Source organism: Pan paniscus, chromosome 22, assembly GCF_029289425.2.
Source record: "Pan paniscus chromosome 22, NHGRI_mPanPan1-v2.0_pri, whole genome shotgun sequence".
NCBI lineage: Eukaryota > Metazoa > Chordata > Mammalia > Primates > Hominidae > Pan > Pan paniscus.
The window spans coordinates 40,365,729-40,393,250 of NC_073271.2; the positions used below are offsets into that span (position 1 = coordinate 40,365,729).

The following is a 27,522-nucleotide window of genomic DNA, read 5'->3' on the forward strand; positions in this document are numbered from 1 at the left end:
TGCACCAAGTCTGTCCCGCACAGAAGTCTCTCTCATCTCACCAACCACGGTGGTCACTGCAGCAGCATGGGAAGAGGGACCAGGTGTGTTCCTGGCTGTTCCTTCCTGAGGAGTGGATGGAATGTCCCTCCTTCTTGTGGAAAGACCAGGGCGGAACGAGTGGTGAGCATCGTCTGCCACAAACACAGCTTTTGAAGCAGATTTATTTATACCACTTACATGTTTCCATTAAGCATGGTAGGGTCTTCCCACCCCACTCGTCCAGACCTGGAGCCCCTCGACACCCGCCCGGGTAATCCCACTGCTTAGCCCCACGTCCTGGTAACCCTCCTCAGCTCTGCACAGACTCGTCTCATTTCCGTGTCTGCTGTGGCCACCCTAGTCCAGACCTTTGTGCTCACATTTTGCCACCATGGATCTCATGACCTTGGGCAGATGACTTCTCTTCCCTGGGCCACCAATCCTCATCTGTGAAGCGCAGAGACTGGAGGGGTGCCTCAGAATTCAGGCGCACATGCGGTGGGGGTGGGGGGGGGCAGGGAGCCCCCCTCGGGTGGCAGGAAGGAGCCCAGGTTGGAGAGAATACACCTCCAAGAGCTCTCATTTCCCGTGGGGTGCCGGGGGTGGTGTCCCGTTTACGCCTATCTGGGCCGAGTTCCGAGCTCTCCGGTGATGTAATTTCTGGATCAGTGGCCGCAATGCAGTTTCCAGCATCACATCAGGCTTGCAAACACCATGCAGGTTCAAGTTCCAATCTCATCAGAGGTGATCGTTCAAAGACAAGAGGGACAGGAGGTAGCTTGTGATAGGCTGTTAGGAACATACAAGGACATTTGGGGCAGCATTGGAGCAAGACGGGAGAGCTCAGGTCCTTGTCTAGGGAACTCCTTTCCCCACCTCCGACCCAGGTCTCTCATCCATAAACAGTGGAGGTCACATTGTGTCCGGAGTTGGTTCCTTCCCGTGGGTTCTTGGTCTCGCTGACTTCAAGAATGAAGCCAGGGACCTTCGCGGTGAGCGTTACAGCTCTTGAAGGTGTAACGGACCCAAAGAGTGAGCAGCAGCAAGATATATTGTGAAGAGCAAAAGAACAAAGATTCCACAGCGTGGAAGGGGACCCGAGAAGTTTGCCGCTGCTGGCTGGAGGGGTGGCCAGCTTTTATTCCCTCATTTGTCCCCGCCCGTGTCCTGCTGATTGGTCCATTTTACAGTGTGCTGATTGGTCCATTTTACAGAGCACAGCTTGGTCCATTTTACAGTGTGCTGATTGGTCCATTTTACAGAGCACAGCTTGGTCCATTTTACAGTGTGTGGATTGGTCCATTTTACAGAGCACAGCTTGGTCCATTTTACAGTGTGCGGATTGGTCCATTTTACAGAGCACAGCTTGGTCCATTTTACAGTGTGCTGATTGGTCCATTTTACAGAGCACAGCTTGGTCCATTTTACAGTGTGCGGATTGGTCCATTTTACAGAGCACAGCTTGGTCCATTTTACAGTGTGCTGATTGGTCCATTTTACAGAGCACAGCTTGGTCCATTTTACAGTGTGCGGATTGGTCCATTTTACAGAGCACAGCTTGGTCCATTTTACAGTGTGCGGATTGGTCCATTTTACAGTGTGTGGATTGGTCCATTTTACAGAGCACCGATTGGTCCATTTTACGGTGTGCTGATTGGTCCATTTTACAGAGCACAGCTTGGTCCATTTTACAGTGTGCAGATTGGTCCATTTTACAGAGCACGGCTTGGTCCATTTTACAGTGTGCGGATTGGTCCATTTTACAGAGCACCGATTGGTCCATTTTACAGTGTGCGGATTGGTCCATTTTACAGTGTGCAGATTGGTCCATTTTACAGTGTGCGGATTGGTCCATTTTACAGTGTGTGGATTGGTCCATTTTACAGAGCACCGATTGGTCCATTTTACGGTGTGCTGATTGGCGCATTTTACAATCCTCTTGTAAGACAGAAAAGTTCTCCAAGTCCGCACCCAATCCAGAAGTCTAGCTGGCTTTACCTCTCAACATCAGGTGCTCGCAAGATCCCTGCAAGTCTGAAGTGCCTTGAGCGTGACCTTAGGGGTTTGTACGGATTTGGATTTGTAGGGTGCACATCTGGGAAAAATTATTTTTCCCATTTTAATGATTGAGAAACTGATTGTAGAAACATCCGAGATCACACAGTCAATACCTGGTGGGGAAACTTGTTTCCTTTCTCACTGCTCAGTGGTCTTTCCCCTGTGCCATCTGGTTCAGGTTTCATCTGGTTTTAGACTTTTTTTTTTTTAATTCCCTTATTTGTCCCCGCCCATGTCCTGCTGATTGGTCCATTTTACAGAGTGCTGATTGGTCCATTTTTTTCCTGTCTCATCTCTGTGTGTGTGTATATATATATATGTCCATTTTTTTCCCGTCTCATCTGTGTGTGTGTGTGTGTGTGTGTGTGTGTGTGTGTATATATATATATATATTTTTTTTTTTTTTTTTTTGAGACGGAGTCTTGCTCTGTCGCCCAGGCTGGAGTGCAATGGCCCGATCTTGGCTCACTGCAACCTCCACCTCCCGGGCTCAAGCGATTCTCCTGCCTCAGCCTCCTGAGTAGCTGGGACTACAGGTGTGCACCATCACACCTGGCTAATTTTTGTATTTTTAGTAGAGACAGGGTTTCACCATATTAGCCAGGCTGGTCTCGAACTCTTGATGTTGTGATCTGCCCACCTCAGCCTCCCAAAGTGCTGGGATTACAGGCATGAGGCACCATGCCCAGCCTCATCTGAACTTTTCTAGGTTATTTGTTACCAGCAAAAAATTGGAATCTAAAAATATGGTGGATTTCCAATTAAACAAGTTACAAAGAACACATAAATTTATCTCTTCTTGCCCTGACACACCAATGAATTGCAGTAAAGGAACAAAAAGACTTCAACCCACAAAGAAAAAAGAGGGAAGTTAGCAGTTGAAGAAAGAGATTGCCGCATTCTTGCCAGAGGAAGGGGAGGAGGCAGAGTAGCAGGTCCTGAAGGCTGGTGACTCGGGCAGCTCCTGCCGTCCCCAGGCGAGGGGAGGAGGTGGGAGACCTTGGGCGAGGTGCTAGCCCCATGTCATCTGCTTGGAGCCTCCATTTGTGTGTGCTTTTAACTTTTTATTTTGAAATAATTACAGATGTACAGAAGTTCCAAAGATACTACAGATGGGCCCCACGGTTCCCCCTGTGGCTACATTCTGCATAACTGTAGTACAGTACCCAAGCCAGGAATTAAAGCTGGTAGAATGCATGTGTTTAGTTTTATGTCTTTTTTTTTTTTTTTTTTTTTGAAATGGAGTTTTGCTCTGCTGCCCAGGCTGGAGTGCAGTGGCACCACACCAGCTCACTGCAATCTCCGCCTCCTGGGTTCAAGCAATTCTCCTGCCTCAGCCTCCTGAGTAGCTGGGACTACAGGTGAGCACTACCACGCCCAGCTAATGTTTATATTTTTAGTAGAGATGGGGTTTCACCATGTTGGTCAGGCTGGTCTCGGACTCCGGACCTCAACTGATCTGTCTGCCTCGGCCTCCCAAAGTGCTGGGATTACAGGTGTGAGCCACTGCTCTTGGCCTTATGTCATTTTTCACATGTGTATTTGTGTAACTACCACCGTGGTCAAGATACAGCACTGTCCGTCTCCACCGAGCTGTTCCTGTACTTCCTCCGTATGGTCAGCTCACCTCCTCCCCCATCATCCCTGATCCCTGCAACCACCAGTCTTTCTTCATGCCTATCATTGTGTCATTTCAAGGATGTTACGTCAATGGAATCATACGCTACATGACCCGTGTCTTTTCCCCTCAGCACAGCGCGCTTGATATCCATCCAAGTTGCTGCTTGTGTCAATATTATTATTGTTATTATTTTTGAGATGGAGTCTCATTCTCTTGCCTAGGCTGGAGTGCAATGGCACGATCTCAGCTTACTGCAACCTCCGCCTCCCGGCAACTGGGAGTAGCTGGGACTACAGGCATGTGCCACCACGCCTGGCTAATTTTTGTATTTTCAGTAGAGACAGGGCTTCACCGTGTTGTCCAGGATGGCTTTGAACTCCTGACCTCAAGTGATCCACTCACCTTGGCCTCCCACAGTGCTGGGATTACAGGTGTGAGCTACCACACTCGGCCTTGTGTCAATATTATTTAACTGCTGAATATTCCTTTCCCTTTCGCCTTGCCTGTGTCATTACACTTCAAGTGAGATTTTGGTAGACGTCAAATAATTGGGTCCTATTTTTTAAAATACATTCTGTCAATCTGTTTTTTAATTGTTATATTTAGAAAATTTATATTTAGTGTAATTATTGGTATGTTAGGGCTTATGTCTGCCATTTTATTTTTTGTTTTCTGTTTGTTCTTTTTTTTTTTTTGCCTTCTTGTGGGTTACTTGAACATTTTTTTAGAATTCTATTTTGATTATTCATACTATTTTTGTTTTTTGGAGACAGAGTCTCACTCTGTTGCCCAGGCTGGAGTGCAGTGGCACGATCTCGGCTCATTACACCCTCCACCTCACTGGGCTCAGGTGATCCTCCCACCTCAGTCTCCTGAATAGCTGGGACTACAGGCATGCACCACCATGCCCAGTTAATTTTTGTATTTTTGGTAGAGACAAGGTTTGGCCATGTTGGCCAGGCTGGTCTCAAGCTCCTGAGCTCAAGCAATCTGCCCACCTTGGCCTCCCAAAGTGTTCGGATTACAGGCGTGAGCCACTGCTTACACCATACTATTTTTGAGTGTATCTTCTTGTATCACTTTTTCTTAAAGGGGTTGCTCTAGATAGTATATTATATAATACAGCTTATCACAATCTGCTGATGTTGACATTTTACCAGTTTGAGTGAAGTATAGAAACATTATCTCCTTTTACATCTCTGTCCCCTTCTTAATCTATAATATAATTGCTTGAAATATTTCTTCTACATATATTGAAATGAGGGCCGGGCATGGTGGCTCAAGCCTGTAATCCCAGCACTTTGGGAAGCCGAGGTGGGCGGATCACGAGGTCAGGAGATGGAGACCATCCTGGCTAACACGGTGAAACCCCGTCTCTACTAAAAATACAAAAAAAAAAAAAAAAAGCCAGATGTGGTGATGGGCGCCTGTGGTCGCAGCTACTTGGATGAGGTGGGAGAGTGGCGTGAACCTGGGAGGCGGAGCTTGCAGTGAGCAGAGATCGGCGCCACTGCACTCTAGCCTGGGTGACAGAGCGAGACTCCATTTCAAGAAAAAAAAAAAAAAGAAAGAAAGAAAACCATGTCAGATAGTGTTATAATTTTTGCTTTAGCCATCAAACATCAGTTATGAAATTCAAGGGGTTACTCTTTTTGTTATTCTTTCTTCCTTTCAGATATTCCAAAATTCCTTTTCTTGTTTCCTTTCTGTTTAGAGAATGTCCTTTAGCCATTCTTTTAGGGTGTATCTGCTGGTGACAAATTCCCTAGCCTTCCTTCAATTAAGAAGGTCCCAACTTCCTGTCATTTCTGAGGTGTTTTTTTGTTTTTTTTTGAGGAGTCTCCCACTGTCGCCCAGGCTGGAGTGCAGTGGCACCATCTGGGCTCACTGCAACTTCCACCTCCTGGGTTCAAGCGAGTCTCCTGCCTCAGCTTCCCGAGTGGCTGGGGTTACAGGCTGCTGCCACCATGCCCAGCTGATTTTTTAGATTTTAGTGGAGACAGGGTTTCACCATGTTGGCCATGTTGGTCTCGAACTCCTGACCTTGTGATCCACCCGCTTCAGCTTCCCAAAGGGCTGGGATTATAGGCGTGAGCCACTGTGCCTGGCCGCTTTTAAAAGTTTTTATTTGTTTTTAGTTTTTGGAAGTTTAACTGTTATGTGTCTTGGCATGTATCTCTTTGGATTTATCCTGTCTGGTGTTCACTCAGATTGTGGCGTGTGTAGGTTTATGCCTTTTTTGTCAAATATGGGAAATTTTGGCCATGACTTCTTTACATACATTTTCAGGATCACCGTCTTTTTCTTTTCCTTCTGGAACTCTGAGCATGAATGTATGATCTTTTGTTATAGTGCTGCAGGTCCCAGAGCTTTTGTTTACTTGTGTATTTTTTCTTTGTTGTTGTTTGTTTGTTTTCTCTCTGTTGTTCTTATTGGGCAATTTCTACTGTTACATCTTCCTGCTCCTGGGTTCTTTCCTCTGTCTCCTCCATCCTGCTGTTGGGTCCATCCTTTGAGTTTTTTATTTCGGTTACTGCATTTTTCAGCTCTAAAGTTTGCATTTGGTATATCTTCTCTTTTTTTACTGGAAATTTATATTTTTTCATTTGTTTTGAGCATGTTCATGATTGCTTGTTGAAGCATTTCTAATGTGGCTGCTTTAAAATCATTTTCAGATAATTCTAACATCTGTGTCATCTTGGCGTTGGTGGCTGTTAGCTGTCTTTTTTCATCCTGGTTGAGATTTTCCTGTCTCTTGTTAAAACTAGTGATGTTTGATTGAAACCTTGATAGTTTAGATTTTATGTTAAGAGACTCAAGATCTTGAGTTTTAGCTGGTCCTCTTGACATGTCTATGGTGAAGGAAGGAGGTCCCCCCATCACTGCCCCACGAAGGGTGAAGTCTAAGCCCCCCTGTAGCCTCCACTGATCCACTGACACTTCCTGGGGAGGCTTCTTGTTACTGCTGAGGGTGAGAAGAGTTCCAGCCCACCATTAGGCCTCTGCTGCCTCCCCCATGGCTGGAAGGGCAGGTGCTTTGTTTTTGCTGGGTGGGGGAAGGTTGCGGCTTTCCACTGGGCCTCCTCTGATGCCTTCACAGGGAGCAGGAAGGGCACCACACTCCCTGGGTGACTGGTGCTGTGTCTTTGCAGGAAGGTGGTGTGTCAGTGTGGCTACACGCATGAGCAGCACTTGGAGGAGGCTACCAAGCCCCACACCTTCCAGGGCACACAGTGGGACCCAAAGAAACATGTCCAGGAGATGCCAACAGATGCCTTTGGCGACATCGTCTTCACGGGCCTGAGCCAGAAGGTGAAAAAGGTTGGTTTCCATCACTCTCGCTCTGAACTGTAGGTGGAGCTGCATGGCCCCACAGTGACACGCGGTGGTCGGCATTTCCTGGGGCAAGAGCAGGAGGCTGGCAAAGCTCCAGGGTGCATAGAGCCCACTGCACAGCAAGGGAAGCGGCGGGGAGGGGCTCTGCAAGGCAAGCAAGAGATGCACCCCACTCTCAGAGTGCTTGGCCATCTGCAAAGCAGGGTGGGGCACAGTGAGCTTTCTAGGAAGGTGCAAGCTGGGAGTGGTGAGTGAATTCTGGCTGGGTGTCCCTGGGCGGCATTTGTCAGGGCCTGGGAGGGAGTAGGGAGGAAGGAGAGGGATGCAGGACACAGATGCGCTCAGGGTGTGCTAGGAGAATGGTAGGAGGGGTGTGGGAAGGGAGGGAAAAGCTGGGGGAAGGGGCCCAGGATAGCAGGGAGGCCCATGTGGCAAGTCTGGAAGCAAACGCGAGAGTCCTTGCGAGGAGGCTGGGCCAGGCATGGCGGGATCCAGGCTGAGCCTGGCCTGCAGGAGAGCGCTGTGAGGGTGCAGACTGCTGGAGGGAGGCCCAGGTGCAGGGTTGGGTTCTGTCGTGCACAACCTCACTGAGGTCCCTGGACCAGCCATCTCTGACCAATTCTCAGGCCCCATCCCAGGCCTGTGGAGTCAGAGGCTCGGCCCCTTGCATGTTGACCAGCCTTCTGGAGGGTTCTGAGACTTGCGTGTTGACCAGCCTTCTGGAGGGTTCTGAGACTTGTGTGTTGACCAGCCTTCTGGAGGGTTCTGAGACTTGCATGTTGACCAGCCTTCTGGAGGGTTCTGAGACTTGCGTGTTGACCAGCCTTCTGGAGGGTTCTGAGACTTGAGTGTTGACCAGCCTTCTGGAGGGTTCTGAGACAGTGATTGGGTGCCACTGTCCTGGAGGTGGGGAGGGAGGCACTGATCTCTGTGCTGGGGTCTGGAGCCCCGAACTTGGTACCTGTCGAGTGTGACCTGTCCACTCAATGCGTGGTGTTGCCATGAGGTGGCCAAAGAGGTTGAGTGGGGCAGGTCCCTGAGACGGGGTCATGTGGACCCAGGCTTCCTGGCTGGCACAGCCCCTGAGCCACCCTGTGTCACCATGACACATGGGTGTTCTCCAGGCCCCTGGGCCCCTCTGTCGCTGTGGTCACGGGGACAGTCCTGTTGTTGGGTTTCAGTTGAGGGATTGAGGTATGGGGAGGCCCCACCCTTTGTCTGAGGCCACCGTGGCCGTGGCAGTGGTGGGTTTGAATCCAGCTGCGTCTGAGCCTGGGGTCTGGCTGCATCCCTCCCCCAACCCCCCGGCTTCTCCCAGCCCCCTCCCTGCAGCTGCCGACAGGGGCCGGTGGAGTGAGGGAGAAACGCCTGTGGCCTGACAGTGAGGGACACCAGGGACACAGACCCTGTGCTGCAGCAGGTCTGCCTCGAAGCCCGGGAGCGTCCACCATGCAGGCCACAGCCCTGCTCCTCCCAGGGAGACCAGCACCTCCAGATGCCTGGTGGACCCGGTGGGACCCACATTCTGATGGTGACAGGCACCGTGCTTATGGGTTAACTGGACCTTCTTTAGTGACAATGCCAGCACATGTTTGTTTTGAGGGCACCTAATGGCATTTCTGGATTTCACCCATCACCTTTGTGTCTCTGGTAGGCCAATCCCGGCGGAGATTGCAGACCCGGCTGGGTCTCTTCAGACACAGCCCGCCTAGCGGAACAGGGAAAGTCCGCTGTGTACTTGGGAGGGTCTCCTGGAGGACGGGGGGGCCAGAGTGACGACAGAGCCTGGGAGAGCCGTGTTCAGACGGGAGGCAGAGGAAGCTGGGCCCACTGAGTCCCCAGGACGGGCCAGGGCACAGGGGCCACAGAGCAGAGGGGATAGGGCAGAGGGGACAGGAGAGGGGACAGGAGAGGGGGCAGTGCTGGGTGCACAAGGACAGAAGGGCAGAGACCCCGGTGCAGGAGCTGATTAGACCCGGGGGAGGCAGGGCCCAGGCGCTACGGCGGGAATTGGAATCTGTGCTGGCGCATGTTTGGGAGGCGCTCCCAAAATCGAGAGGAAGAGGAAAAAGTGGTTGCCGTGGGGGCACGAGGGCTGGGGGTGGTTTGCTGAGGGCGATCCTGGTCCCCAAAGGACAGCCTGTTGCTCCTGGCTTGGGCCTCTCTGCCTCCCTCTTCTCTCGTGATCTGTGCCCTGCCCACATGGGGACCCCTTTTCTGGGTCTGAGCCGGAAAGGTGTGCGGTGTCTGCCGCCCACTGGGGCCTCTCTGCATGGCCTGTGTGGGTCGGTGCTGTCCCTGACCACTGACACAGGGGTTCCCTCCGCCATTTTCCCTTTCCTGCAGTACGTCCGAGTCTCCCAGGACACGCCCTCCAGCGTGATCTACCACCTCATGACCCAGCACTGGGGGCTGGAGGTCCCCAATCTCTTGATCTCGGTGACGGGGGGGGCCAAGAACTTCAACATGAAGCCGCGGCTGAAGAGCATTTTCCGCAGAGGCCTGGTCAAGGTGGCTCAGACCACAGGTAACTCGGAGGCTGGAGGGACACGAGGCCCCGGCGGGTGGGGTGGGCTGTGGAGGCAGTGCTGGGGCAATCAGGGCCATCAGGACCCAAAAAGTCCCTGGGAGCCGCCGAGGCTGTGCCCCAGCCTGAGTCGGACCCATGCACCTCTCACCTGGGCACAGCTGCTCCCTGACGCCCGGTGCCCCCCCTGGCTTGCCTGTGGGCTGGAGATGGCTCAGTGCATGGCCTGCTGGTGCCCAGGGCCAAGCAGAGATGAGAACCTCGGTGGCCTGAGAACCTTGGTGGCCTGGGAACCTTGGTGGCCTGGGAACCTCGGTGGCCTGGGTGCACGGCTGGGGCCAGCACTGCGGGCCATTTGTAGGGGGTCAGCGAGAGTTCCCGGTCATCAAGCTTTCCATTATCGCGTTTTTCCATCAAAATCAGGCAAGGAACATTATTATTTCCATCTCTTCACTTAAGGCAACTGCCTGGTTGGAGTCAAATCACCTCCCAAGGTTGCACCACTGGTGAGAGCCAGGCAGGGACCCAGTCCTGGTGGATGGTGTGAGATCCCAGGTGCCGTGACCTGGTGCCCCGCCCCACCCTAATTCCATGGGGAGGGGGCCCCAAGTCCTCAAGGCTCCCTGGGCCTCCCTGGAGGGGACTGTGGATGAATAGTGAGGCCCTGAGGTGATTACTTGGCAATGTTGCGTCTGGATGGGCCTAGAGTCACCCTGCTCTTCCTGGGGTCTGGTCTTTGCCTCGCAGTGGAGTCGTAACTGAGCCTGACTTGGCCTGCATGGCTCACAGAGTCCTCAGTTTCATTGTCTGCCTGGTGAGCGTGAGGCACGGCTGCATCTTTTGACCTGTGAGCCCCACAGCCCTGCTTGTAAAATGACCAGACCTTTTCTCAGCCTGGTCACATGGGACTCGGTTTAACGCAGGTCACCATCCCACAGGCTCTTTCTGAAGCTTTGCCGCCTCAAATAATGCCATGGATTTGTTCAGGTCTCACCTGTTCCAGGTCTTGATGTTGCATTTTTTTAGCTTTCAATATCCGTGTCCTTGTTGTCCGCTTCCTGGCCCAAAGCCAGTACCACCTCTTCAATTGTTATCTTTCTATCTATCTATCTCCATCCTTCCATCCATCCATCTATTTATTTTTGAGACAGGGTCTCGCTCTGTTCCCCAGGCTGGAGTGCAGTAGCACGATCTCAGCTCATTGCAGCCTCGACCTCTTGGGCTCAGGTGATACTCCTGCCTCCGCCTCCTGAGTTGCTGGGACTAGAGGCGTATGCCACCATGCCAGGCTAATTTTTGTAGAGACAAGGTCTATGTTGTCCAGGCTGGTCTTGAACTCCTGGGCTCAAGTAATCTTCCTGCCTTGGCCTCCCAAAGTGCTGGGATAACAGGCGTGAGCCACCGTGCCTGGCCGATTGGCTGTTTTTTTGTTTTTTTTGTTTTTTTTTGGAGTCAGAGTCTTGCTCTGTCACCCAGGCTGGAGTGCAGTGGTGGTGGTGCTATCTCAGCTCACTGCAACCTCTGCCTCCTGAGTTCAAGCAATTCTCCTGCCTCAGCCTCCTGAGTAGCTGGGACTGCAGGCGTGTGCTACCATGCCTGGCTAATTTTTGTATTTTTAGTAGAGACGGGGTTTCACCATGTTGGCCAGGCTGGTCTCGAACTCCTGACCCCAGGTGATCTGCCCGCCTCGGCCTCCCAAAGTGCTGGGATTACAGGCGTGAGCCACCGTGCCCGGCCGGAGGTGTGTTTCTTACAGGGGTGGCTGCAAACCACCAGCAGCAGATGGCGGGTGGGAGGTGGGGGGCATCCTTCCTAGGGACCAGGCTGAGTGTTGGGAGCGAGGAAGCACTCTGCCGCACCTGGGTCCTGAAAGCTGGGAGGAAGAGGGAAAGCAAAATACAAGAATGCAGAGAGGTGCTGAGAACCGCGATCCTGAGACTGGGGCCTGAGGAGGCGGCAGGGACCGGGAGAGGGGCGGGGCCTGCTCCTGTTCCCACCCCACCTGAGCGCATGGGAAACTCGGTTCCTTACACCTGATGCTGGTTTGAAAGCCCCTGAGTGAACAGCGCTGCGTTGATGGGGGCGGGGCATCGCTGAGCCTAGAGGGGCTCAGGCGTCAGGCTCCTGGGTGTCAGAGTGCCCCTCAGTGCTGCGGGGCCTGCCCACCCGTGCTCCTTCCCCAGGGGCCTGGATCATCACAGGGGGGTCCCACGCCGGCGTCATGAAGCAGGTAGGCGAGGCAGTGCGGGACTTCAGCCTGAGCAGCAGCTACAAGGAAGGCGAGCTCATCACCATCGGAGTCGCCACCTGGGGCACTGTCCACCGCCGCGAGGGCCTGATCCATCCCACGGTGAGTGCGGCCCCCTAGGGAGGGGAGCCTAAGACCAGGGGTGTGGGTGAGGTCTGACCGGGCGCTGTGGGGGGCAGGCGGAGTGTGCAGGGGCCGGGGTGTGGGTGACGTCTGACCGGGTGCTGTGGGGAGCAGGTGGAGTGTGCAGGGGCCGGGGTGTGGGTCTGGCCGGGTGCTGTGGTGAGCAGGTGGAGTGTGCGGGGGCCGGGGTGTGGGTGAGGTCTGACCGGGTGCTGTGGGGAGCAGGTGGAGTGTGCGGGGGCCGGGGTGTGGGTGACGTCTGACCAGGTGCTGTGGGGAGCAGGTGGAGTGTGCAGGGGCCGGGGTGTGGGTGACGTCTGACCGGGTGCTGCGGGGAGCAGGTGGAGTGTGCGGGGGAGGCGGGCGCACTCAGGAGATTGGGTGCAACTCCCGGCCCACCCCGACCCAGGTGACCCCGGACAAACGGCTAACTTGGCTGGACTCTGGTATCTCCCTCAAGGTTGTAAGAGGGGTCCACGTGACAGTCACTCGCTGCGAGGGGTTCCGCTAACAGAGCGGAGGGAGGGGGCGTGGCCAGCAGGCAGCTGGGTGGGGCTGAGCCAGGACGATCCGACCCCGAACCGGAGCTTTTAGCACTTTGAGTCCCTGTACTCAGAGGTCTCCTGCAGCCGGGAATCCCACTGTGCTGTGGTCCCTGGCAGCCAGCACCCACCCCCAGCTTCTCCGTCAAGGTTGAGGACGGAGCACTCCTGCCTCTGATTAACTGGACGCAGGAGAAGCAGTTGCTTTAATCCGGAGCCTTGAATTGGGACAGATAATGAGTCATTCAACCAGATTTTCCAAGGACACACTAACTTTGGTGTGATGCATGTGTGCCCCTGAATCCACGTGGTCAGGAAAGCCCAGGGAACACTGGCCTGTGACTCACTGAGCAGGTTCCCTTGTTACCCCGAGGGGTGATTTACTCCTCTGGCAGCGACACGGACACTGTGTGTCCATTCCCCGGGGCAGGTGGAGGACACTCCCAGATGCCCACAAGGGGCCCAGCAAGCACTGGCCAGCCCCAGCCCGGCTTTTGCCTTCCTTTGCGTCAGAATCATGAATGTGTCCAGCAGGGTCGGACTGGACCAGCTGTTGGGCTTTGCTTGCTCTTTTTACGAATTGAAAAACTGAAGCCAGGAGCGGCTGGGTGACGTCCCAGGTCACTCCTTACTTTCCTCCCCACGCTGAGTTCAGACGACTTCCCGTGACACCACCGTTGGTGGCGGAATGGGACTGTGGCTGCTTCCGCTCAGCCACGCTCCCTCTCTGTGGACGGCGGAGGGTGTGTGTCCCAGCCCGGCTGCCGCCCTCCCTTGGGTCTGTCTCCTGGGGCTGCTGCAACCGAGGCTCACAAACCTGGTGGCTTAAAGCAGCAGAAACTTAGTCTATCAGATCTGGAATCCGCGTCGCTTGGCCATCATCCAGCCATCGGTGTTGGCAGGGCCACCTCCCTCCAGGGCCTAGGGGAAGAGCATTCCTTGCTGCCTCCAGTGTCTGGGTGCTGATGGCATTCCCTGGCCGGTAGCCGCCTCCCTCCAGTCTCTGCCTCCGTGTCCCGTGGCTGCCTCCCTCCAGTCTCTGCCTCCATGTCCCGTGGCCGCCTCCCTCCAGTCTCTGCCTCCGTGTCCCGTGGCCGCCTCCCTCCAGTCTCTGCCTCCGTGTCCCGTGGCCGCCTCCCTCCAGTGTCTGCCTCCGTGTCCCGTGGCTGCCTCCCTCCAGTCTCTGCCTCCATGTCCTGTGGCCACCTCCCTCCAGTCTCTGCCTCCGTGTCCCATGGCCTTCTCTGTGTGCCTGTGTCAAATCTCCCCCAAGAGTTCCGTAAGAACACTCGTGATGGCGTGTAGGTCCCACTAGGGTCATCTAGGGTGATGCCTTCATATCCAGATCTTTAACTGACATCTGCAAAGATGCTTTTCCAAACAAGGAAATGAGGAGCAGCACTTACCGGGTCCATGAGCAGGCCTTGATGTCTTTGGGTGGCCATGATTCAGCCAACTGCGGTCCTCCCTCTGACCTCAAAGATTTCTGTCCACTCCACAGGCAAAATATGTTCACACCATTGCCAGATCTTGGCTGGGTGTGGGGGCTCACACCTGTCATCCCAGCACATTGGGAGGCTGAGGTGGGCAGATCACTTGAGGACAAAAGTTCAAGACCAGCTTGGCCAATATGGTGGAAACCCTGTCTTTACTAAAAATACAAAAATTAACTGGGCATAGTGGCAGGCGCCTGTAATCCCAGCTGAGGAAGAAGAATTGCTTGAACCCAGGAGCTGAAGGTTGCAGGGAACCGAGATCATGCCACTGCACTCCAGCCTGGGTGACAGAGCAAGACTCTGTCTAAACCAAACCAAACCAAACAAAATGATCCCCTCCAACTACAAACCTGTTACAGCAGAAACTCCAAGATCAAAATCTCATGTAAATATCATAAGCTTGGCCGAGCGTGGTGGCTCACACCTGTCATCCCAACACTTTGGGAGGCCAAGGCAGGCAGATCACCTGAGGTCAGGAGCTCGAGACCAGCCTGGTCAACATGGAGAAACCCCGTCTCTACAAAAAATTAGCTGGGCATGGTGGTAGGCGACTGTAATCCCAGCTACTGGGAGGCCGAGGCAGGAGAATCGCTTGAACCCGGGAGGCGGAGGTTGCAGCGAGCCAAGGTTGTGCCACTGCACTCCAGCCCAGGTGACAGAGCGAGACACCGTCTCAAGCAAAACAAAACAAACAAAAATATCATCAGCTCAAAAGTCCCAAATGTCGTCATTTAAGTCAAGGACGCTGAAGACTCTGGGTCTGATCCATTCTGGGGCAGAATTTCTCTTCATGTGTGCACCTGTGAGACCAGAAAACAAGTCACCTGTCTCCAAAATACAAGGGAAGAGCGGATGTAGCATCACAGCTGCAGACACTCTCATTCCCAATGGGGGAACACGGGAGGAACGAAGGCATCACCAGCCCCAGGCAATTCCAAAACCCAGCAGGCAGAATGCACTAGGTGATAAGATCGGGGAGACCCCTCTGTGGCTTGGGCACCCCCTACCCTGCTCTGTGTCCACGGCCCTGCCTTCAGGACGATCCTTTTCCCTGAAGGTTATAGCTTTTTGTCTGCTTGAAGATTTTAAGAAGTCTGACGACCTTTCATTTTATCCCGTCTCTGTCCCTTTCAGTCCAAATTTGCAGTGTTGTTGTTGATATAACATTTGTGAAAACCTTGCGGTCCTCCTTTGAATGCCATAGGAATTTCTGCCAGTAGACAAAAAGGGCTCTGCAGACCTTTCCTGTGATGCTGTCTCCACTCCTGGCTTCTGAGATGGTTGAGTGAACTGCAGTCTCCTTGCCTAGTCTCTTCATCACTAGCAGGAGGTTGTTTAGACACACCCTTGGTCCTCTCTCTGTTTTTTTTTTTTTTTTTTTTTTTTTTTTTGAGACAGTCTCACTCTGTCGCCCAGGCTGGAGTACAGTGGTGCGATCTCAGCTCACTGCAACCTCCGCCTCCCGGGTTCAAGCGATTCTCCTGCCTCAGCCTCCTGAGTAGCTAGGTCTACAGGCACCCACCACCACGCCCAGCTAATTTTTGTATTTTTAGTAGAGACAGGGTTTCTCCATGTTGGCCAGGCTGGTCTCGAACTCCTGACCTCAAGTGATCCACCTGCCTCGGGCCCCCAAAGTGCTGGGATTACAGGCGTGAGCCACTGCGCTTGGCTGTTGGCCTTCTCTTTAGAGTCTGCTTTTCCAACAGTGAATCTCTTTTCATTTTCTGCATTATATGCGACCTGGATAGGCTGAGAATTTCCCACATCATCAAGTCCTGGTTCCATTTCGTCTGTCAGTTTTTCCCTCAATTTCTCTCTTTCCTTTTGCATTTTGTGAGAAGCAGCAAGAAAAAAAGCCAGGCCACAACTTGAACACTTTGCTTGGAGATCTCTGTGGCTAAATCTTCAAGTTCATCATTTACAGTTCTGCTCTCTACAAAACTGCACAGCACAATTCAGCCAGGCTTTCTGTCACTCTGCAGCAAATGTGGCCTTCCCTCCAGTCTCCAGTGCCACATTTCCCACTTCCTTCTGAGCCCTCACCAGAAGCATCTGTGATGTTCATTTTTCTGCTAAAATTCTGTTCATCCCAGTATATGTATTCTCTCTCTCTCTCTCTTTTTTTTTGAGATGGAGCCTTGCTCTTTTGCCCAGGCTGGAGTGCAGTGGCGCGATCTCGGCTCACTGCAACCTCCGCCTTCCGGGTTCAAGCAAATCTCCCACCTTAGCCTCCTGAGTAGCTGGGATTACAGGCATGTGCCACCACACCCAGCTAATTTTTGTATTTTTGGTACAGATGGGGTTTCACCATGTTGGCCAGGCTGGTCTCGAACTCCTGACCTCAACTGATCTGCCCACCTTGGCCTCCCAAAGTGCTGGGATTCCAGGCGTGAGCCACCGTGCCTGGCCCATATATATATTTTCTAAGGCAGCGGTCCCCAGCCTTTTTGGCACCAGGAACTGGTTTCGTGGAAGACAGTTTTTCCACAGATGGGGGCGGGGTGGTAAGCGGTTGGTTTGGGGATGATTCAAGCACATTACGTTTATTGTGCACTTTATTTCTATTATTACATTGTAATATATAATGCAGTAATCATACAACTCACCATAATGTAGGATCAATGGGAGCCCTGAGCTTGTTTTCCTGCAGCTAGACGGTCCCATCATCTGGGGGTGATGGGGGACAGTGACAGATCAGTAGACATTAGATTTTCGTAAGGGGAGTACAACCTAGGTCCCTCGCATGCACAGTTCACAGTAAGGTTAGTATTCCCATGACAATCTAATGCCGCGGATCTGACAGGAGGTGGAGCTCGGACAGTCACACACACGATGGGGAGCGGCTGTAAATAGGGATGAAGCTTCGCTCGCTCACCCACCACCCACCTCCTGCTGTGTGCAGCCCAGATCCTCACAGGCCACAGACCATTACCAGTCCATGGCCCAGGGGGTGGGAGACCCCTGCTTTAAGGCAACAAAGCCCTCTCTGCCCTGCTCCTCACTTCCTTCTGAGCCCTAACTGCGAGTTGTTTTTTTTCTGAGACAGGGTCTCACTGTTGCCCAGGCTGGAGTGTGTTGGTGCAATCCTCAGCCTTGACTTCCCGGGCTCAAGTGATCTTCCCATCTCGGCCTCCCAAGTAGCTGGGACTACAGGTGTGCACCACCATGCCCGGCTAATTTTTTCATTTTTGTAGACATGAGATCTGCTATGTCGTCCAGGCTGGTCTCGAACTCCAGGGCTCAGGTGATCCTCCCGCCTTGGCCTCCCAAAGTGCTGGGATTCCAGGCGTGAGCCACCGCGCCCATCTCCGCAAGGCCTTTAATACCACATTCCCACCAACATTCTCTTCAAGGACGTTGAGACGTTTTCCATTCATGGTGCTTCTAAATCCTCCTGTCGTCTCCCCATTGCCGGTTTCAACGCCACTTCCACATTTTTAGGTGTTTGTTGCAGCAGCAGCCCACTTCCTCACCCCAGACCTGTATCCGTTTCCTGTGGCTGCCGTAACAAATGGCCTCAAGCCTGAAACAGCAGCATTGTGGTCTGTCACGTGTCTGGAGGACAGAACTCTGAAGTCAGGGTCACACGTCTGTTTCCCCGCCTCCTCCACTCCTGGGGGGTCCGGCTTTCTCCACTTGTGGCTATGTCACTTGCCCCTGCCTCTGTGGTCCCTCGGCCTCCTCTCCTGTGTGTGTCCCCCACCACCTCTCTCCTGTAAGGACACCTGTGATGGTATTTTGGGCCCACTCGGATCATCCAAGTTAATCTCATGTTTCGATCACATGTGCAAAGTCGCTTTCTCCAATAAGGCCACATCCACAGATTCCAGGGACTGGGACCTGGTCTCTGTGGGGGCCGGTGTTCAGCCTGCTCGCGTTAGAGAGGCAGAGCTTTCCAGAAGCAGTGTCTGACGCTTCCTGGCCATCCCAGGGCAGCTTCCCCGCCGAGTACATACTGGATGAGGATGGCCAAGGGAACCTGACCTGCCTAGACAGCAACCATTCTCACTTCATCCTCGTGGACGACGGGACCCACGGCCAGTACGGGGTGGAGATTCCTCTGAGGACCAGGCTGGAGAAGTTCATATCGGAGCAGACCAAGGAAAGAGGAGGTAGGGGAGCTTGCTTTCAAGGGTGATTGGGCAGAGAGCACAGTGGGCTGGTCAGAGTGTCAGGTACAGCTGTCACGACCAGGACGTTCAACAGGCCTGGCGCTTGGCAGAGAGTGCAGTGGGCTGGTCAGAGTGTCAGTTACAGCTGGTCACAGGTCATTCGTGGCACTCGGCAGAGAGCGCGGTGAGCTGGTCAGACTGTCAGGTACAGCTGGTCACGACCAGGATGTTCATGGTACTCGGAACGTCCTCAGAACACTCCTGGGTTTCTTTCCCGTGTCTCTTTATACTTTGTTCCAGGAGGGTCATCTTCTCTTGCCCATTTTAGCCAGTGGGAGGGCGGTCTGGGGGGCTGGCAGCTCACCTGTGTGCTCGCAAGTAATGGGCCAACCTACATTTTTTTTGAGACAGGGTCTGGAGCGCAGTGGTGTGATCTCAGCTCACTGTAGCCTCGAACTTCTGGGCTCAAGGGATCCTCCCATCACCCTCCCAAAGTGCTGGGATTACAAGCTTGAACCACTGTGCCTGGCCCTACAATTATTTTAAACCTTGATCATGGTCTGGCCTCAGGTTCAGAAATCAGAATGTACGATAGTCAAAACTTAGGATTTGATACCTTTTTCCTCATAGGTGGGATGGGATGGGTTTGAGGACGTCGGGAGGTCAAGTGCGGGGTTTTGCATATCACTTGAGGAGGGTTCAAAGAGGAGATGGTGAACGGGAGGTGTCTGGCCTGTGGCCGGGTGGGCTGGGGTCCCTTGCAGGGTTCCTTGCGCATCGAACTCCCCTTGAGGGTTCCTCACCAGCTTGTGGGCCCCGGCCCCAGGGTCCAACTCAGCAGCTCCAGGTGGGCTGAGAACTTGCATTAGGAGCACGTTCCCTGGTGAGGGCGATGCTGCAGTTCAGGGACCAGGGACCACACTTTGAGAACCTGCTTGACTAGTAGGAGCATGTTCCCTGGTGAGGGTGATGCTGCAGTTCAGGGACCAGGGACCACACTTTGAGAACCTGCTTGACTAGGACATCTGGGGTGGGATGTGTGGGTGAGTGTGTGAAGACGATGGGCCCGTGGGGGGCTCACAGACAGAGTTTGCTGCCTGGGGAAAGGGGTTGCTAAGTCCTTCTCAGGCTCCACTGCTGTTGGGCTGGATGAAGTTCAGGGTGGGGCTGGGCGGATGGACACAGGATGGACGTGCCGCATGCTGCTCGCATCCACGCGTGGCAGGTTGTGCCACCTGCTTGGGGCCTCAGCTCTGATTGTCCATAGCCCCTCTCCCTCCCTCCCAAGAAAGCAGGCAGGGGTGGATGGGAAGCAAGCGAGCGGGGAAGTGTGGGTGGCGGGGGGCTCTTGAGTCTGCTCATTGATGTGCAACAGGCAGGTCCCCCGGGAATGTGGAGCTTTGACCTTAAACGGCGACTCAGCACTGGCAAGAGGCCTCCCAGCAGGTGCTTCAGTGTGTGGTTAGGCTGGAGCCGGCAGGGGGCAGGGGAGAGTGCCCCCAGTGCAGGGTCTTGCCCCCCACCTCTGTCCCCTCACTCGGCTCCATGCTTTGTTCAGGTGTGGCCCTCACTCGGCTCCGTGCTTTGTTTAGGTGTGGCCCTCACTCGGCTGTGTGCTTTTTCTAGGTGTGGCCATCAAGATCCCCATCGTGTGCGTGGTGCTGGAGGGCGGCCCGGGCACGTTGCACGTGAGTATGGCCCGGTGGGAGGGGGCATGTGTGGGCCCGTCCCGCTGCAGGCAGATGACTGTCCAAAAGTGCTTGTCTCAGAACTCAAGACTGTTGGCAAGAGGGCGATGAGCTTGCCCACCAGAAGAAGAGAAAGAGCATCTACGCTGTGTCGGGGCTGCTTCTGGGTGGGTGGAGGACGGGTCGGAGGAAGGTGCCTGGAGGAGGAGGCTGGGCTTGGCTGTGACTGGGCCATTGACCGGCATGGAAGGAAAGGGTGGGGCCCCAGGGCCTGGAGTGAGTGGGGAGCCTCTGCTCCCAGGACCTGCTGGGGAGGCTAGGGGGTTTCTACAACTCTGCCCCCAAGATTCCTCCAGGAAGCATTTTTCAAAGTACAGGGCCGTGGCCCCCATCCCAGATCCGTGGTGCCCGCAGCTGTGTGACCGCAGATTTGGCAGGCAGCTTGAATGCGCTGCTCTGCCGGCCTTCCTTCCCGACCCTAACCCTAACTGCTTTGTGGCGTGCAGGGTGCGAGGTGACCTCACCTGCTGTAGGAATGTACGAGGACATATAGCCTGAGGATCTGGAGCAAGAGTATGGGCTTTTGTGAAGGATGGGATCACAGGCAATGTCCCGTTTATGTTTCATGATTGCAGGAGGTCAAAACAGAGCCTTGGGGGCTTGAGGCTGGATGGGAATCCATAGAGCACTGGGTCCCCACTCCCTATGCGTGCCAAGTACCCTTCACGGCTCTTCTGCTGGGACGGCTGCACCCGCCTCCTTACCCCAGGCCAATGCTCATGCACACGGCAGGGTCCTTCCTGCCAGACGGCTTTGTGTCCAGTCCCTTCCCGAAGTCCAGCACACCCTGGAGCCCAGGGTCCCTCCTCATGGCTCTGCTCTTACTGTGGGCTTTTATGAGGTCGGTAACTCCAGGTCCATGCAGCGTCCCCTTTGCTGCGAGGCCCTCACGTCTGCAGGTCCATGGGCAAAAATGCTGGGAGTCTTTGATTCTGCTGGAGCTGAGGCCTGAGAGGTGCCAGGTGTGCAGCCCCCAGTGTGTTGGGGCAGCTCCCTCTTCCCCCAGAGCAGGGGACGCCACCAAACTAATAAGTGCTTTCAGTGGATCTCGGAGTAGTGTTAGCCAGCCCTGCCCTTAGCTGGCCTTGGAGAATTCTCCATTTCAGAAAGCATCGGAGCGGGGCGAGGACCCAGTTCCGGGCTCACACCCCCACCTGCCTTGCAGACCATCTACAACGCCACCACCAACGGCACCCCCTGCGTGGTTGTGGAGGGCTCGGGCCGCGTGGCCGACGTCATTGCCCAGGTGGCCAACCTGCCTGTCTCGGACATCACTATCTCCCTGATCCAGCAGAAACTGAGCGTGTTCTTCCAGGAGATGTTTGAGACCTTCACGGAAAGCAGGATTGTCGAGTGGACCAAAAAGGTGAGGCTGACGGGCACGACGGTCACCAGCATGTGGCTGCTTTGCAGAGACACTGTCAGCCTGGTGGGCAGGACCAGGACTCACGGACCGATGCGGAGAACCCACTGGGTCTGAGCGGGTGCCAGAGCGATTTGCAGAGGGCAGGGCCCAGGTGGTAAACCTCCTGGCTGGGTTCCGGAGGTCAGATCCCAAGACAGCACATGAAAGGGGGGTGTGGACCTCACCCGCAGCACAGCAGGGTGGGCTGGGAACACTGCTGGGCTCAGTGGTGCTGTGAAAAGGGTCTGCTGGATTGGAGGGGTGGGAGGCAGGCGCTGGGGAGGCCTCAGCCGAGTCGGGCAGCAGGGCAGCTGCTGAGTAAGGGCTGTGGGTCACAGGGTCCAGTCCAGATTGTAGCCTCATAGGTGAATTAATGGAGGCATGTAGAGTGGCCTCAGGAGGGGCCATTGCCCTAGTCCAGGGGTAGATTTTGGGTGGCCCCTGCCATGACCCCAGCCTCCAGAGGGGGTCCGTTGTGAAGGGCCGTGGTTGGTCAGCCCTGGCCACCCCACCAAGCCCTTGACCAGGGGGGCGGGCTCCAGTGGAGAGCCTCTCCCCTCCCTGTACCTGCTGGTTCCAGGGTCACCTGACTCAATTCCTGGCAGGATTCTTTGCAGGGGCTGGCACTGGGGCCTTTTCATCCTCACTTTCCCAGCAAGCCAGGGCCGGCAGAGCCCTCTGTCTGTGTCTTTCCTGCAGACGTGGGACATCCCCAGGTTCTGAGTGGCTGACATGCGCTTTCCACTGTGTTTAATTTGGGTTCTGTGGGCAGTGGTGACCCCCAGCTGCAGGCCGCAGGGACACACGTATTTGGCCAGATTGGGCCTGTGGAGAGTGGATTAAAAATGAGCACCCTCAGGAACCACGGGTGTCGGAGGGGCCGGGTGGAGGTCTTGGCCCCCTTGGCCGATTCAGAAGCAGAGTTCCTGTGACTGGTGATTTGTGGGTGGCACAGTGACCTTGTTTCCTTCTGTGCTTTGCGATGGTCTCAGAGTGACCTCGTTCTGCACAGATGTCTTCTGAGAGCGTTTTTGTCCGGCAGGAGAATAACATGATGTAGCTGCAAGCGTCAGATCAGTGTGTGAAAACATCACGGTCCGGCTGTGAGCGGCCGCTCAGCTCTCCACGTCAGGGCGGCTTTCCTTCCTTCCCAGTGCCATTGGGACTTGTCAGGCGGGCCCTGGAGCCCTCTCTCTGCTGGTTGATAAATTATTCAGGCAATTCTCAGAACTGAGTTTAATCTGCTGTTGTTGAAAGGTGCTTATTTTTAATGCACTCTCCATAGCCAAGCCAAGGCCCTGAAAGTGGTGCTTTCACACACAGCCGTCAGGCCTCAGCAGGGGCTCGGCATTCGCTGATGCTCCTGCTCAGTGGGGAGGAGCCCAGCCATGCAGCCAGGGTCAGTGCGCTCCTTTAACACGCCTTCTCGGAGTGTCCGTCTACACTGTGGAGGAGTTGCAGAGCCACCCTCGGGTGCTGCTGCTGGTGGGCGGCCCCGTCAGAGGGGCCCGGGGACCTCCCTGCAGGGGCTCACAGCTGTGGCCAGGAAGAAGTTGCCCACCCTCGCTCAGCCTTGCCTTTCTCATCTGTTAAGTAGGGGTACTGAGTGCTCGACTCAGACGAGGAAACGAGGCCCTGGCGTCCATATGGGCTCAGACGCTGGGAGCTGCTTCACCCTATGAGGACAGGGCGGGCTGAAGTCCAGGAGACTTTTATGGGCTCAGACGCTGGGAGCTGCTTTACGGTATGAGGATGGGGGTGCTGAAAGCCAGGAGACCTTTGGCTGCTGGATGAGGGTGGAGTTCGCCAGGGAGCTCAGGATGTGTTTTGGAGTTGTCACGAAAGCTGGACCCCGAGGGATGGGGCACCGTTGGGGTCTTAGGCATGGAGGTGGAGTGTGAGGAGCCCTCCAGGTGAGGGCAGAGTCTATGTGGAGGCAATGGGGCCAGGCTGGGGACGAGGAGAGAAGCAGGGGAGGCCAGGTGTGGCTGGCCTGGGGAGCCAGAGGGAGAAGGCTGAGGCTTACTTTGGGAGCAGTGGGAGCCATGGGAAGATGCGTTTGTGGAGTTGCTCGCCCTGGACACAGGGGGAAGGTGCTTCAAGGAGGAGTAACTGTAGTAGACATACCTGCTAGGGATGCCATGATGGATGGATGGATGGATGAATGGTGGGTGGGTGGTAGATAGATGGATGGATGATCGGTGGGTGTGTGGATGGCTGGATGGAAAGATGGATGGATGAATAGATGGATGGATGGATGGTGGGTGGGTGGGTGGGCATGTGGATGGATGGATGGAGGGATAGATGGGTAGCTAGATGATAGGTAGATTAGATGGATGGATGGATGGATAGATAGATAGACAGACAGGTGATAAAATGGATGGACTGGGCACTGTGGCTCACAATTGTAATCCCAGCACTTTGGGAGGTTGATGCGGGTGGATCACTTGAGGCCAGGAGTTTGAGACCAGCCTGGCCAACATGGTGAAACCACATCTGTACTAAAAATACAAACATTATCCAGGCATGGTGTGGGCGCCTGTAATCCCAGCTACTTGGGAGGCTGAGGCAGGAGAATTGCTTGAAGCCAGGAGGTGGAGGTTGCAGTGACCCAAGATCGTGCCACTGCACTCCAGCCTGGGTGGCAGAGCAAAAAGTCTGTCTCAAAAAAAAAAAAAAAAAAAAAGATGAATGAATTGATATGATAGATAGATGGATGGATAGATAGATAGATAGATGGATGATAGATAGATAGTGGGTGGGAGGTAGATAGAAAGGTAAGTGGATGGATGAATGGTTGGTAGGTGGGTGTGTATATGGATGGATGGAAAGATGGATGGATGGATGGATAGCTAGACAATAGATAGATAGATACATGTGGATGGATAGATGGATACATGGATAGATGGATAGGTAGATAGATACATACATATATACATAGATGAAACACACACATGGATGGATAGATAGATTTATAGATGGATAGATTATGTAGATAGATAGATGGATAGATGCATAGATGGATAGATAGATCGACTGATCGATCGACAGACAGACAGATAAATAAGTAGACAGATAGATAGGCAGGTAGGCAGGTGGTGAGGAGTGGCCTGGGCTTAGCAGGAGGGCTAGGAGGAGCAGCCTCGCATGAAGCTGCACTATCGTCAGGGTGAAGATCCGTTGCCCTTGGATTGTGTTTTCCACCCAACAGACTCTCACGAACATGATGTATTTGGTCCCCATGGATCTTCATCTGCACCATCTAGGGCAAGAGGAGATGTGGTGGTGTCCTGGCCACAAGTGCAGGCAGGACCCAAGGCTCTGGCTGTGTCCGGGGCCTCAATTCTATGTGTCCTGGAGGAGGCAGGGGTTCAGGAGTCACTGTGTGTCTCACTTAGAAAATGCTTGTTGCAGATCCAAGATATTGTCCGGAGGCGGCAGCTGCTGACTGTCTTCCGGGAAGGCAAGGATGGTCAGCAGGACGTGGATGTGGCCATCTTGCAGGCCTTGCTGAAAGGTGAGGGTCAGGGAACATGGGGGCAATGGGGTGGAGGCCAGAACGTGAGCTCTGAGGACGCCAAGTTCTAGTCTTGAAGTGCCATGATTCTGGGAACCAGAATATTCCTCCTTGGTCAGAAAACCTGGCCAGAGGGCAGCTGGCGACGTGCAGGTGGGCGCCTGCCTGTCACCTGATGTTAGAGGTATGAGCTCCTTTATTTGTAACTGGAATCCGAGTGCAGCCTGTGTCATTTTTACCTTTGTAGTGGTCATAATTTCTCATAAAACTTCAGGGTGGAAAGAAAGAGTGCAGAAGTTGCCTCTCTCAACTTCCTGCTTGCTGGCTGCTTTAGCTCCTCTACCTCTGATGCAGGAAAGAGTGTAGAGGTAGAGCAGGGCCTCAGGAATGGTGCGATGGACATGAGCTGTAGTGGCTCTCTCTGTAACTTCTGTTGCTTAGCCTGGTCCATTCTCCAGGCCACAAACATCACTGTCCTCTTCTCATGCCACAGGAGAGAAGGCTTATGCCTCCTTGTCTTACCCAGCTGGCACCTGACACTGGGAAGCCTTGGTCTTATATGTGCTCCTCCCGCCCGATGCTGGGCTTCTCACCCTCCATGGTCAGCGGCCCCAGGCTGATTCTGAAGGGCTCAGCAGAGTGGGCCCAGGCTGGGATCAGCAGGGAACTTTTGTGATAAAGGCCAGACTTTCATCTTGTTTCTGTGTTGATTTGAGACTCCCCTTATCAAGGACTTGATGTTGTGCATAAAACCTCACACCAACAGCGAGATGATAGACTACATATTAGACCACAAATTAAACCTTAATTTATCTCTCAATAGATTTAAGATAGATATTATACAAATTATCTTCTCTGACAACAAGTTGAAGTTAGGAATTAATAATGGATGTAAAAGTGGAAAATTCACAAAGTTGTGGAAACTAAACAACACTACCTTACACAGCCAATGGATGAAAGAAGAAATCAAAAGGGAAATCAAGAAACCAATGAAGACAAAAGCACAATATATCAAAGCTTATGGGACATAGCAAAAACAATGCTAATGGAGAAATTTATAGCTATAAATGCTTACATTAAAAAATAAGATCTTAAACCAACAACCTAACTTTACAACTTAAGTAATTAGAAAAATAAGAACAAATGAAATCCAAAAGTAGCAGAATGAAGGAAATAGTACAGATCAAAGCAGAGATCAATGACATAAAGAATAGAAAATTGCAGAGAAAATCAATAAAGTGAAAAATTGGTTATTTGAAAAGATCAACAAAGTTGACACACATTTAGCTAACTGGACTAAGAAAAAAGAAAGAAGATTCATATTACTAAAATTAGAAATGAAAGTAGGGACATTACTCCTGACTCTACAGAAGTAAAAGGATTCTGTGAATAATTGTATGCCAACAAGTTGGATAACCTAGATGTGTTAGTCTGTTTTATGTGACTAAAACAGAATACCACAGACTAAGTACTTTATAAACTACCTAGTACTTTATAAATCAATCACTGACCATCCTTGCCTTCCCAGAGGATGGTCAGCATCTGGCAAAATTGAGGGGCCAGCATCTGGCAAGGGCCTGCCTCGTGTCATTCCAGAATGGCAGCACATACATGCCCTTCCACTGGAAGGCAGAAGGGTAAGGGAGCACACAGATGCATGAAAGAGAGTAAGAAAGCAAGAGGGAGCTAAACTTGCTTTTTATAACAAGCCCACTCTTGAAATAACTAACCCACTCCCAAAATAAGACATTAATCCATTCATGAAGGCTTTGCCCTGTAATGGATCACCTCTATTAGGCCCCACCTCCCAACATTATTATACTGGGGATTACATTTACAACACATGAACTTTGGGGAAAACATTCAAGCCATAGCACTAGATGAAATGAACACATTTCTAGAAGCACAAAACCTACCAAGACTAAATCATAAAAAAAAATCAAAACTCTGAATAGACCTATAAGTAGTAAGGAGACTGAATCAGTAATAAAAAATCTCCCCACAAAAGTTTTAGGGCTGATAGCTTCACTGGTGAATTCTACCAAATGTTTAAAGAACTAACACCAATCCTTCTCAAACTTTCGCCAACAATTCAAGAAGGAAGACTTCCTAATTCATTCTGTGAGGCCAGCATTATTCTGATACCAAAGACAGACACTACAAGAAAAGAAAACTACAGACCAATATCCATTATGAACATTGATACGAAATTCCTCAACAAAATATTAGCATACAAAATTCAGTAGCATTAACAGGATTATACACTATGACTACATGAGATTTATTCCTGGAATGCAAGGATGGTTCAACATATGAAAATTAATCAATACACCACATTAACAGAATGATGGGGAAAAAACCATGATTATCTCAACTGATACATTTGACAAAATTTGACACCCTTTCATGGTAAAAACATTCAACAAATTAGGAATAAAAGGAAACTACCTTGATGTAATAAAAGCCATATATGAAAAACTCCCAGCGAATATCATGTTCAATGGTGAAAGACTGGGACATAGCAAAAACAGTGCTAATGGAGAAATTTATAGCTATAAATGCTTACATTAAAAAATAAGATCTTAAACCAACAACCTAACTTTACAGCTTAAGTAATTAGAAAAATAAGAACAAATGAAATCTTTTCCTCCAAGATAGAAATAAGGGAAGGATGCATACTTTCACCACTTCTATTCAACATTGCGTTGGAAGTTCAAGCCAGAGCAATTAGACAAGAAAAAGAAATAAAACTTATAAATTGGGAAGGA

At 52.6% G+C, this 27,522-nt stretch overlaps 1 protein-coding gene across 2 annotated transcripts in view; it reads left to right on the plus strand.

The window, feature by feature from the left end:
• Positions 1 to 27,522, plus strand: part of TRPM2 (transient receptor potential cation channel subfamily M member 2) — a 133,099-nt gene that overhangs the window by 8,560 nt on the left and 97,017 nt on the right. For both annotated transcript variants that reach the window (XM_063601262.1, XM_034948164.3), the window contains exons 4-10: positions 6,853 to 7,021; positions 9,383 to 9,563; positions 11,747 to 11,913; positions 17,904 to 18,084; positions 19,711 to 19,772; positions 20,998 to 21,198; positions 24,652 to 24,754. In XM_063601262.1, the coding sequence (XP_063457332.1) occupies positions 6,853 to 7,021; positions 9,383 to 9,563; positions 11,747 to 11,913; positions 17,904 to 18,084; positions 19,711 to 19,772; positions 20,998 to 21,198; positions 24,652 to 24,754 (1,064 nt within the window). The remainder of the gene's footprint in view (positions 1 to 6,852; positions 7,022 to 9,382; positions 9,564 to 11,746; positions 11,914 to 17,903; positions 18,085 to 19,710; positions 19,773 to 20,997; positions 21,199 to 24,651; positions 24,755 to 27,522) is intronic.